The sequence below is a fragment of the Perca flavescens genome, chromosome 16, assembly GCF_004354835.1.
Source record: "Perca flavescens isolate YP-PL-M2 chromosome 16, PFLA_1.0, whole genome shotgun sequence".
In the NCBI taxonomy this organism is placed as follows: domain Eukaryota; kingdom Metazoa; phylum Chordata; class Actinopteri; order Perciformes; family Percidae; genus Perca; species Perca flavescens.
This window is the reverse complement of record NC_041346.1, coordinates 31,478,123-31,490,622: the sequence shown is the minus strand read 5'-3', so window position 1 is coordinate 31,490,622 and position 12,500 is coordinate 31,478,123. Positions and strand designations below refer to the sequence as shown.

At 41.6% G+C, this 12,500-nt stretch overlaps 2 protein-coding genes across 5 annotated transcripts in view; one reads left to right on the top strand and one right to left on the bottom strand.

Moving 5' to 3' along the window:
- LOC114570867 (myosin light chain 5) overlaps positions 1-3,485 on the bottom strand; it is a 12,721-nt gene extending 9,236 nt beyond the window's left edge. The window contains exon 1 of the mRNA XM_028601463.1: positions 3,468-3,485. Coding sequence (XP_028457264.1) covers positions 3,468-3,485 — 18 coding nt within the window. The remainder of the gene's footprint in view (positions 1-3,467) is intronic.
- A 2,069-nt stretch (positions 3,486-5,554) lies between these two features.
- ppp3ccb (protein phosphatase 3, catalytic subunit, gamma isozyme, b) overlaps positions 5,555-12,500 on the top strand; it is a 54,012-nt gene continuing 47,066 nt past the window's right edge. Inside the window, exons 1-2 of one of the 4 annotated variants that reach the window (XM_028601198.1) lie at positions 5,555-5,704; positions 7,189-7,436. In XM_028601198.1, coding sequence (XP_028456999.1) covers positions 7,385-7,436 — 52 coding nt within the window. In that variant the 5' untranslated portion in view covers positions 5,555-5,704; positions 7,189-7,384. Of the gene's footprint in view, positions 5,705-6,113; positions 6,135-6,787; positions 7,437-12,500 lie in introns of those variants that run through there. The other 3 variants (XM_028601197.1, XM_028601196.1, XM_028601199.1) reach the window with 3 other exon arrangements.

The window sequence follows — 12,500 nt, the reverse complement described above, 5'->3', positions numbered from 1 at the left end:
GTTTCTATGTTTCTATGTTTCTATGTTTCTATGTTCCTATGTTTCTATGTTCCTATGTTCCTATGTTCCTATGATTCTATGTTTCTATGTTTCTATGTTTCTATGTTCCTATGTTCCTATGTTTATATTTCTATGTTCCTATGTTCCTATGTTTCTATGTTTCTATGTTCCTATGTTTCTATGTTCCTATGTTCCTATGTTTCTATGTTCCTATGTTTCTATGTTCCTATGTTTCTATGTTTCTATGTTCCTATGTTCCTATGTTCCTATGATTCTATGTTTCTATGTTTCTATGTTCCTATGTTTATATTTCTATGTTCCTATGTTTCTGTTTCTATGTTCCTATGTTTCTATGTTCCTATGTTTATGTTTCTATGTTCCTATGTTTCTATGTTCCTATGTTTCTATGTTTCTATGTTCCTATGTTCCTATGTTTCTATGTTTCTATGTTCCTATGTTTATGTTTCTATGTTTCTATGTTTCTATGTTTCTATGTTCCTATGTTTCTATGTTCCTATGTTTCTATGTTTCAATCTGTTTCTATGTTCATATGTTCATATGTTTCTATGTTTCTATGTTTCTATGTTCCTGTTTCTATGTTTCTATGTTCCTATGTTCCTATGTTCCTATGTTTCTATGTTTCTATGTTCCTATGATTCTATGTTTCTATGTTTCTATGTTTCTATGTTCCTATGTTTATATTTCTATGTTCCTATGTTTCTATGTTTCTATGTTCCTATGTTTCTATGTTCCTATGTTTATGTTTCTATGTTCCTATGTTTCTATGTTCCTATGTTTCTATGTTTCTATGTTTCTATGTTCCTATGTTCCTATGTTCCTATGTTTCTATGTTCTTATGTTTATGTTTCTATGTTTCTATGTTTCTATGTTCCTATGTTTCTATGTTCCTATGTTTCTATGTTTCAATCTGTTTCTATGTTCATATGTTCCTATGTTCCTATGTTCCTATGTTTCTATGTTCCTATGTTTCTATGTTTCTATGTTCCTGTTTCTATGTTTCTATGTTCCTATGTTTCTATGTTTCTATGTTCCTGTTTCTATGTTTCTATGTTCCTATGTTTCTATGTTTCTATGTTTCTATGTTCCTATGTTCCTATGTTCCTATGTTCCAATGTTTCTATGTTCACCGATTAGCATTAAGCTTTGTATCAGTAGAACCCCGGTAGTATTTTTGAATGACCATGCTTCCCTCCCTTATGTCCCCCTGAGATGGGAGATCTCTGTATTGAGGGTCTGGAAATTTGAGAACAACAATTATGTGCATTCAAACTACCACACACGTGTACCACCGGGATACATTGGAACACATCGGAGAATATGCAGGACACTTTATTACGGACGCAATACTCAACACACTACGCAAGCTTTGCCTGCACGGAGACCAGCGGTGGTGCTCGATTCCCGTGGCCGGTAAAGTGACCTCATCAGCGGGGAGCGTTGAACGAGTGTGCCGGTGGAAAGCTAACGCTAGCCAGCCATCTGTTCACCAATCGTGCTCGCAAGTGTCCCCTCATTAAACAAACTGGACTACATTGTTGAATCTTTTCGTGTTTCAGAGTCTCTGAAAAAGGAGAGGCTTGGTCCAAATGAAAGGTTAACACAAAGAGTTATTAATAAAAATTATAAGTCAAAATACAGAGAATTACGCCGCAGCGGGCCTTGAAAATAGTTGCTTAACCCTAAAGTTCCCGCATCTATTCTGCTCCAAATCACCGTTGGCCCCCTGCTTTATTCCTCCAATCCCAGGGGCGGTTACTTTTCTCCTTTGTGAGTAAGAGCCTTCATCATAGGCTCTTTGTTGGCATGGTGACAGGTTAGACGCGTCTTGTGGATTTTCTTCGCTGTCCAATTAGGAAGAACATGCACTAAATTCTGCCCCCTAGGGGTCATTTTTACCCACAGATCAATAGGATCTAACATGCAGATGTCGAGTCCTTACAAGTTTACAGGAATTAACATTCTGTTGTCCTAACCCAGACTAAAGTACCAGGGGGTTGGAGACTGATAGAGGCAGAAGTTTATTCCCTGCTGTGTGGCAGAAGGTTTCTCTTTATATGATAATAGTTGGTTTTAACCTAATCAATTTAACCAATAACAGGAAGAGAGGGGGAGAGGAAGGCTCTGTCTTTACCTATTGTTTACAGAGACAAAAGGTGGTGATTGTGATAATCGGATCAGTCTGGACCTATTCTTTTCAGTCAAATAGTTTCATTCCTATTTTCATAACCTGGTTACAGCATACAATTTATTACTTAAAACATAAAACATACATGGTCATTAATATCAGCACTGTTACAACTTTATTTTACTCAACAACATCCAACTTCAACGAAACTCCCAACGCGAGTTCAGAGACGGCTGTGCTGTGTTTTTGTTGTAGAGGAAATATTGCTGTGGACAATCCAGCCTGCTGTCACCGGGTAAGACTACTAGTGGAGGTGGGCTGTGTTACCCCGGACTGCCTGTTGCAGAAATGGGGTGATTTGTATCCAACTAACTGCTAACTGCTGGTGGAGTTTGTGACTGTAAAATGCCGACAATTCTAGCTACATCCCACGCAAACGTACGGCTGTGTTTATACTCAATGTTTATACCACAGCCCACCAAGAGCTAATGCTAGTAGCTATGAGTTAGCCTTCTTTTACTACATTGCTTGGTTGAATTATAATGTAGAATGCAGTCTGTTATTTCTTGATAACAGACCACTGCTAAGGATAACACACCGTTGCCATGCAAAAGCAGAGCGTTGCCATGGACACAGTTCTGTTCACTCTGGAGGACAGCTATCAATCAATCCGCTGAAAGAAGTCCGGATAATTTAGCCTATCAGCTGTGGCAAAAAGTGGGGAAACGTGGAGCAACTTCTGTCCTCCAATTCAAGCAATGACAGCAGATGTGATGAGCATATTGCTAGTATCTTTCTATACCGTCTATGATCGCTAGCTACGCAGTAACCGCCGTAGGGACAACAACGCTAATTAGTTAGCTTACATTGCAACTTGTTTAACGTTAACTTACAGGTGTGTCAACATGCAGCGGCTCTGCAAAAAGGAAACGAGATGAATGAGGACATAAAGGTCCACATAAATATTCCCAAAGAAGCCATTCACCGTGTCTCACTTCACCGTGTCTCACTTCACCGTGTCTCATTTCACCGTCAACAGAAACGTTCAGTTTAATGTAAATTAGAGCAGCCGATAGCCCGCTAGCTCACTACAACGCTTCAGCTAATGTTGTGTCAATTCCTGCAGTGATTAATACAGCAGCTGGGTCATTGGTCCACCACGGCAGCACCCCATAAAATATAGGGCTACTACCACAGCCCGTAAGGTGGTGTTGAGTAGCTAATAGATGAAGGATTGCATTGCAGAGTTTTTACGTTGCTATGGACGCAGGATTCCAACCGTAGACACGGAACGGACTATTTCCTCTACTGGAAGAAATACAATCGTATTTAAATCCATAAACTCCCATTTAAATCAATATTTTGTCAAGTTATTAGTCAAATTATTGATTTATTTGGTAAGTAGCCATGTAATAAGCGGGATAATGTAGAGCGAGGCGGTTGTTATAGCGACTATAACCCCTTCAGGCTGATTCAAGAGTCCTGATCACCCTGTCGGGGTTGTATTCGCTATAACAACCGCCTCGCTCTACATTATCCCTTACTTATTACATGGCTTGGTTGAATTATAATGTAGAATTCGGTATGTTATTTCTTGATAACAGACCGCTGCTAAGGATAACACACCGTTGCCATGCATAGCAGAGCGTTGCCATGGACACAGTTCTGTTCACTCTGGAGCTATCAATCAATCCGCTGAAAGAAGTGCGGATAATGTATCAGCTGTGGCAAAAAAAAGCATGTTTTAAATGTGTAACACCACTTGAGCCACGGTGAAACGTTTTTTCGTGTATATAGTTGAAATGATAATAAAACACACTTGTTGAGTTGATCGTCTCACTGTCTGTCTGTAAAGGGCAGGCGTGGCTTGGGAGTGGCCTCATACAGCAGCAAAGCAAGTGCATTCTGGGATTTGGTGTCTTTCATCCATATGAGCCAAAAACACATTTTCTGTCTTATCTTGGCCTAGAAGGCACCAATTTCAATTTTTTTTTCACATTTCTACTACATAAGTGACCCAATTTAAAGATATATTCAGCTTTCCAGCGGTGAAATTTCCCTTTAAGTCTCTATGCATTCAACAAATAGACATGTGGTAGTAAACATTCAGTAGACAAAAAGTAATATAGACACATATACTGTACAATAGAGACAACATTATACATATAGGCACATATCAACACAATATACAAAAATACAAACATACAAATTAGACATAATATCAAGACAAGTACACAAGTAATAGTGCAAAGTAGTGTGCAAGATGCATATTGGAATGATTAAGTATGTAATGTGTAGAGAAGTGGGTGAGTGGCCAAAGTGGGGATGAGCCCACTTATCCACAGTTCAGTAGAGTGATGACAGTGGGGGAGAAGCTCTTCTTATGTCTGGTTGTTTTTGTGCGCAAGGATCTGTAGGGTTAAAGAGTAACATCCGCGAAATTGCGTTCGCTAAACCCACCAGACTCCATGTAAATAAACAGTGATTTTAGCATCGTAAAATATAGTTAATTCAAAGTGGACAGAAACAAAATCAAACTAGTAAAAGCCGTTTTGGGTCGTCTTTCCACTTTTCCAACCATCACAACTCTAGTGTTGGTTGAAATAAACACCTAGTTTACTGATTTAAATGTGGAAATATGCTGGCTCTATACATGCTAAAAGTGGTGCTTTTTTAAATGGAGTCTGGTGGGTTTAGCGCTAGCGACTTCAGAGCTGTTTCTTGTTAAACAGAAAGGTCTTAAAGAGGTTTTTAAAGGTCTATCTCTGTAGGGATCCTTTCCATCATGTTGTCAGACACTTAGAATAATAATCTTCACTACTGGTGAACAGGGGAACTATTTGAACTGAAAGAAAGAACGTTATTTATTCATGAAGTCAAATTAAAATCAAGAGAACAAATGAATGAAATCAATGTGAGCATCAAAACTAAATAAAAATATATTTTTAAATGATTTTGTCTGTGAGAAGTCTTTTAGTCGCTCCCCAGTGGACTTTTTTTAATACGTTTTTTTTCTGTAAGCTTTTTTATTACGTTTTTTGTCACTTTTTCCAAAATTGTTGATTTTTTTAAAAGGTGTCACTCAGTTTTGGTTGATTTAAAAAAAAAAGTTTTTGGTCACTTTTCTTCCAAGTTTTTTGTCACTTCTTCCGATATTTCAGCTTTTTGAGTGTTATTTATGTATTATCTGCTCTAACTTTTCCAATGTTTCAGACACAGATTTGGAGATGATAAGGGTCCAAAATGATGTCATATCGCAGATTATTTTCATTGAAAACCGTCACATTTTATTGATGGAGGAACCCTAAATTCCCCGCGTGCACTTAAATCTTCCACAAACCCAGAGATAACACTGCTCCAGTATTCAGACGGGCACCTTTTTTATTTTTATGTAATGACTACTTTTTCTTATACTTTTATTCGTTATTCTGCATTAGGTTTTTACTGCTGAGTCATAGTGGTAATTATTCTGTTGCCATGCTACACAAAGACTTTACATCCTCACAAACTCCAGCAGTGAGTTGTTACTGGAAACCAGTCCGTCCCAGTTCAGAGTTGGTATGTGGAACTTTTAACATGTCAAATATCTCTGAAACTTAAATTTAATACTCGTATAAATGTTTATATTATTGTATTTAAAGCAGTTTGATCAGGGTCCACACGGCGGCGCTATAGTCTTTCTGTTCGGCTCTTCGTGCAGAAATATAACATATGGAGTTTAATAATGAGTTTTTTTTACACAAGAGGAAGCGTCTGCCAACAGCAGCTTTTATTAGTAGTAGCAAAATATTAGTAGTATTATCCCTGGGCACTAAAATCTGTAAAATGTGTACTCTAAATGTCGGCTCACAGAGGACATAAATAATATTACTTTCTATTGATAAAAATATAACTTTTATAGGCTGATTGTGACGCACCTTCCCAACCGCTTGTGAACCGCTTGAAAGGGATCAATGGAAATGCGGGCAAAGCGAGACAATACTAAAAGGTGAAATTCTTTTCAATACTCTGTTTAATGTGTTTTTATACAACGCCGAATCAGAGGTGGGGTTCACCTTTTTAGAAAAATGTCCTCCTTTATCTGCTAAATAACAAGTACGTGAAACGGACAGCGAGGCAACTTTAAATTGCAAGATTTGTCATTGAAGTTTGGCACAAACACACAAAAACATGTTTATAGCCTGATTTGTAACAATTTCTTTCTTTAACCAAAAAAACTATCTTCAAATCTGCTCATTAATGACTTAAATAATAATAATTAGATAAATTGGGGCTTAAAAACGCCAAAATAAAATTATTAGATTAACATTTGAAATTATCATTTGCATGAAGAAAATATAGAAACGACTGAATGACATGTTTATTGTTATTTTATTTATTGTATATGTTGGTTAGAATTATTTCTAAAATGTTTTGTAATTAAAAGCATTGACTAAAGTAAAAAAAAAGTCCTTTTCTTTGGATGGCGACGGAATGTCCCGCCCTACTCTGCCTCTGATTGGTTAATTCTCGTTGCCTTCGTTGGTTGGATTGGTTAGGTTTAGAGAGCACCAGGGTAAGCCAATCACAGGCAGAGAAAGGCAGCGTAGGGTGGGACATTCCTTCGCCATCCTAGAAACGCAAATTCGCGGGGCTCAGCTGACCGTGAACGCGTCGCATTAATGTCACATTAATACTACACAACCCACAGCCCCCCGCGTTGAGCGATGTTGTAGGAAATCCGTTTTGCGGCGGATTATTGTAATCCGACAGAGCGTCTGGACGACACCTCGGATCACGACAGAGAAGCGGAGCCCAGCAGCGGCCCTGTAACAGAAGCACCGCGGCCAAGAATAAGGGGGTAAAGTTATGATCTGACTGACTGCTCCTGAAGGCATCATCGGCTGTGCCCGGGCCGTTTCCTGGACCAGTCGATCCGTCTGACAGACACTGACAGCGGCTTGACTGGCAGCACTGCACCGTAGAGCAGAGACGGAGAAAGAAAAGCTTTAATTTGTTAGTTAAAGAGCTCTCCCCCCCCTTTTCCCTTCCCTCCCTGTTAGGTTTAACTCAGCTCGGCTCGGTCGCCCTGTCTGCGGAGAGAAGCTGTCGCGAGCCGCTGCCGTTGCTGCCACTGCTAACTCAGCTAGCGCTTGGCTAGCTCGCTCGCTCGCTCCAGCGCTTCTGGGAAAGGAATTCATCAAGTTTTAGGAGCAATTTAGCACCTTTTTCAAACCTGCAACCCAACAAGGAGGGAGAATGTCGGCGAAGGAGCAAACCAAGCTCTCCACCACTGAACGACCTATTAAAGGTATGTGACATTTATCCCCTAACGGTTTCTTTCTCCTTTTGGTGCAGGAAGTTAACGGCTGTCAGAGTTAGCTTAGCGTGCTAAATGTGAGCAGCTTAGCGACAGCCGTTTACAGCCGTTAACGCTTCATATATTCGGTTGTTGTGTGTGTGGGGATCCTGGTGCTTACTACCGGCCTCTCCACCATCGAAGGGATGGATGAGGTAGCCCGGTTACGCAAGTAAATCAATCCAAGCGGCGGCTATTGAGTTAGCTTCTTTAGCTTTAGCTGTCCAGACTGCCAGATGTCAGTTATGGCTTCTGACATCACGACGCCACGGCTGCACACCTGGCTCCTGCTCGGGCACAGAAACCGCTTCATGTGGGGATGGATGTGATTTAATGTGGAGGCTAACGTGTGTGTGTGTGTGTGTGTGTGTGTGTGTGTGTGTGTGTGTGTGTGTGTGTGTGTGTGTGTGTGTGTTAGGGCTGCACAGTTAAATATGGACTAGTCTTAGTGCAATATTCTAGGGTAGGGCTGGTCGATTATGAAAAAAAAACAAAACGATTATTTTACACGATTTACACGTTGACTTTTGGAAACATGTTGCATTTACTTTAGTAAAAAACAACAACTCTGAAAACACCTTGAAGTGTGAAATGTCTCTTCATACTCAATATCAGAACACGAGGCAAGATGAGAGTTACTTGCAAAACGTAGTGTGTTTGCATGCGTGGGTGTTGGGGTGTTTGCGCGTGTGTCTGTCTGTCTGTGTGTGTGTGCGTGTTTGTGTGTGTGCGCGCGCGCGCGTGCATGTGTGTTTGTGTGTTTATTTAATCGCAATTTTATCGAAATCCCAATATGGACTAGTGCAATTTTCAAATCGCAGGGATGGGGGAATATTTCTTTAAGGCAAAATATGTGTCAAACTATTCTGAATTAAGATTTGTGCAAAAATTAATTTGGTGATGGCGCAGTGGATATGACACATGCCTTTGGTGTGGAAGACCTGGGTTCGATTCCCATTGTGATACATTAACCAATGTGTCCCTGAGCAAGGCACTAAATCCACTAGTTCCAGAGGCGTGCAACCTCTGACATATACAGCAACTGTAAATCTTTTTGGATCAAAGAGACATGTAATGTCATTTAAATATTTTTCAATGAATATGGGAATAATGATACAAAAAGTGTGTGTGTGCGCCAAAAATATGAACAATAACGTCTCCGTCACTGGGCTTATCTGCTAACGTTAGCTACACCGCCACACAACACCACCAAGTGTAGAACCTTCCTTCGTCTTCTCTCCCTGGTAGCGCCAAAACACCAACAAAAACTGACCATTTAGTCTGGACAGATGAGGAGGTGGAGTTATTGCTCCAAACAATATACACACACACACACACACACACACACACACACACACACACACACACACACACGGCAAACACACACACGGCAAAGGCAAACACAAACACACACAAACACACACGGCAAACGCACACAGCACACACACGCACGGCAAACGTGCGCACACACACACACAAACACACATGGTACACACACACACACGCACACACACACACACGGCAAACACACACACGGCAAACGCGGCGCACACACACACACACACACACGGCAAACACACACACACACGGCAAACGCGCACACACACACACACACACGTGCGGTGCACACACACATACACACACGCGGTACACATGCGCGGTACACGCACACGCCACACACACACGACAAACACACACACACACGGCAAACACACACACACACACACACACGTGCGGTGCACATACACATACACACACGCGGTACACATTCGCGGTACACGCACACGGCACACACACATGCGGTACACACATACACCCACACGCGCGTGTTACACACACACACACACACACACACGTGGTAGACACACACACACACACAACTATTGCAGCGCACATGAACAGATGCGTGATATTAGCTCACACATAAACTAGCACCCTGGTGAATTAGCCTACTGTTGCTAAACGTACATTCATAAATCCTGCATGACATCGTCCCGTACCTACAGGAGCTCAGACTGACTTACTGATGCACAGAGTAGTGTCGACAAACTTAGTCCAATGAGGGGAGAAAGGAAAGTGTGATAGCGTTCCACGTTAACGATTTTTTCTCTCTCACTCGAGTCCATCACGATGGACGATGATATCTTCCATCGGCGCAACCCTACCGCTGGGTACTCAGCTTCAGTGTATGTTGGGTGAAAGTTATAAGTGAGTTGATTAAAAGTTATTTTGTTGTCCCCGATCGTTCCAGACCTCTGAGCTGGAATTAACATCCGATTGGGCCCTTTGAGCCAATCGTTTGAGGCCGCTGCTCTGATTAAAGGCCCCGTGTGATTGGCTCGGTGTAGGAAAGGCTTAGCAGTGGAGCTCTGCAGGGCAGGGGCGCGGCATTAAACCTGCCTTCTAGACAGACAAACAGACACACACACGCACATATTCACACACACACACACATGCAGACAGACAGACAGACAGACAGACAGACAGACAGACAGACACACGCACATATGCACACACACACATGCAGACAGACAGACACGCACATTCAAACACAGACATGCACACACACATGCAGACAGACACACACACACACACATGCACACACACACATGCAGACAGACACACACATGCACACACACACATGCAGACAGACAGACAGACACGCACATATGCACACACACACATGCAGACAGACACACACACATATGCAGACAGACAGACAGACGCACATGCACACACACTGAAACACACAGACACACACACACACACATGCACACACACAGACAGACAGACGCACATGCACACAGACTCGCACACATATACACAGAAAGACACACATACAAAGACACACAAAGGCAGACTAGAGGGACATCTGGGAATGTACTTCCCTTAATCCAGACTAGTGCTCTACAGACGCTACCTGTGTGAAATTGTTTCTGCTGCAGTGGGAATGTTTATCAAAAGGGCGACAAAAATGCTGAAAAAATTGTCCAAAAATGCTAAAAAAAGTGTCCAAAAATGCTGAAAAAATTGTCCAAAAATGCTGAAAAAATTGCCCAAAAGGCGAGAAAAACTTGCTTATACATTCACTCCACCCGCCTCAAAGGAAATTAATACCAAACAAAAAAAACGGATGCACCGAATCCAGGATTGGGCTTCAGAAATCGGCTGAATATTGGGCTTTTTGACGAGGTTCTGGTTTCTGCCGAAGAATTTTTTCCCAGGGAACCGAACCCTACGCTTGCACTCGCCGTGCTACGCTGGTCGCCGTAGTGACGGCGCCGTTGATTAGGGGAAGGTAGTTCGTTCAATGCAGTAGGCTGTGAGGAAGTGGACATGGATCTGGTGATGGAAGCTGTTTACGTAGGTGGAGCGTTCAATGCAGTAATCTGTGAGGAAGTGGACATGGAATTGGTGAGGGAAGGTGTTTACGTAGGTGGAGCGTTCAATGCAGTAATCTGTGAGGAAGTGGACATGGAATTGGTGAGGGAAGGTGTTTACGTAGGTGGAGCGTTCAATGCAGTAGGCTGTGAGGAAGTGGACATGGATCTGGTGAGGGAAGGTGTTTACGTAGGTGGAGTGTTCAATGCAGTAGGCTGTGTGTGTGTGTGTGTGTGTGTGTGTACCTGTTTTACTATATCCTTGGGGTCCAAAAAAAGTGCCTCAGAAAAAGTTCTGCACTTTTTGGTGTGTCTGGGACTTAAAGCACTTTTTCCTTCTCCATTCATGGTGAAAAGGAAGACATTAAAGTGCCCATATTATGAAAAAAAATCCCTTTTTTCTGGGATTTGGGGAGTTATTTTGTGTCTCTGGTGCTTCCACACACATACAAACTTTGAAAAAAAACATCCATGGTGTTCTGAGTGAGATACGGTTTCTGAATGTGTCCTGCCTTCAGTCTCCTGGTGAGCTGGTCAAAATCGACACGGCTTTCTACGTCACTAGCCAAAACAAGGGGGCTAGGGGGCTAACTGTTAGCATGCTAGCTCGTTTTCAATAGCAAAGCACTGCTACAACACAAACTAGTTCACCCTAATGTCCAAAAGAACTACTTCCATGTGCTCCCTGGTTTAGAAGAAGTCTCCCAGCTAATCCTGCCTTGGAACTGACTGAGAAGAGAAACAGCCTTTCTTTTACTGTCTATGGAGCTAGCTGACATGATCTACGATCTGAGCTACTGAGCATGTGCGAGTGCAATCAAAGATAGTACAGAAGAAGAAAAGAGGTCTCACTCTGTAGCTAAAACAGAGAGCTGAACACAGGGTGAAAAGAGGAGCTGCAGCAATGTGCAGTACAACAAAAATATGATGTTTTTTGATAATTAAACCATGTAAACCTATTCTGGTACAACCTTAAAATACAACCTGAAAATGAGCAGAATATGGGCATTCCTGGATTTTATGAATCAATCACATCACTTGCACCAAGATCCATTTTTAACTGTAGATTAGATTATTTTATCTCAGCTAGGGCTGGGAAAAAAATCAATTCGCTTTAAAAATCGAGTTGGTAGGTCAAATCGATTCATATTTTCAAAAAATCGATTTTTTTTTTTAATCCAAATACAGTATAAATAATTTGGATGTTTAACAATCTTTGTTGCACAGTGACTTTTCACTTAGAGAAAGGGTTCGTGGACCGACCGGAGAGCAGCAGAAACGTTCGGATGTGGCGGCTGTTTGTGCAGAGCAGCAGAATCAGAAACAAAGCTGTCGTCTGTTTGGATTCGCTCTCGGTTTGTTTACGTTTGACTGGCTGCTGACCATAGACTCTCTACGGTGGCCAACAGGGACAAAGTTCAGCATCAAACGAGGCAAATTAAAATGGTATTGTGAAGTTATCAAGTCAGTTTATTTGATCCTTGTGTTGTCATTTCAGGTCAAAAGGGTTAATACTGTTTTTGACACTTTTGATTGTTGGTCGACAGGAAGACAACATGTAAGACAGACAGACAGACAGACAGACAGACGGACGAAACCCACATGTAGTGATATATAAACTCAGATAATGGGTGTG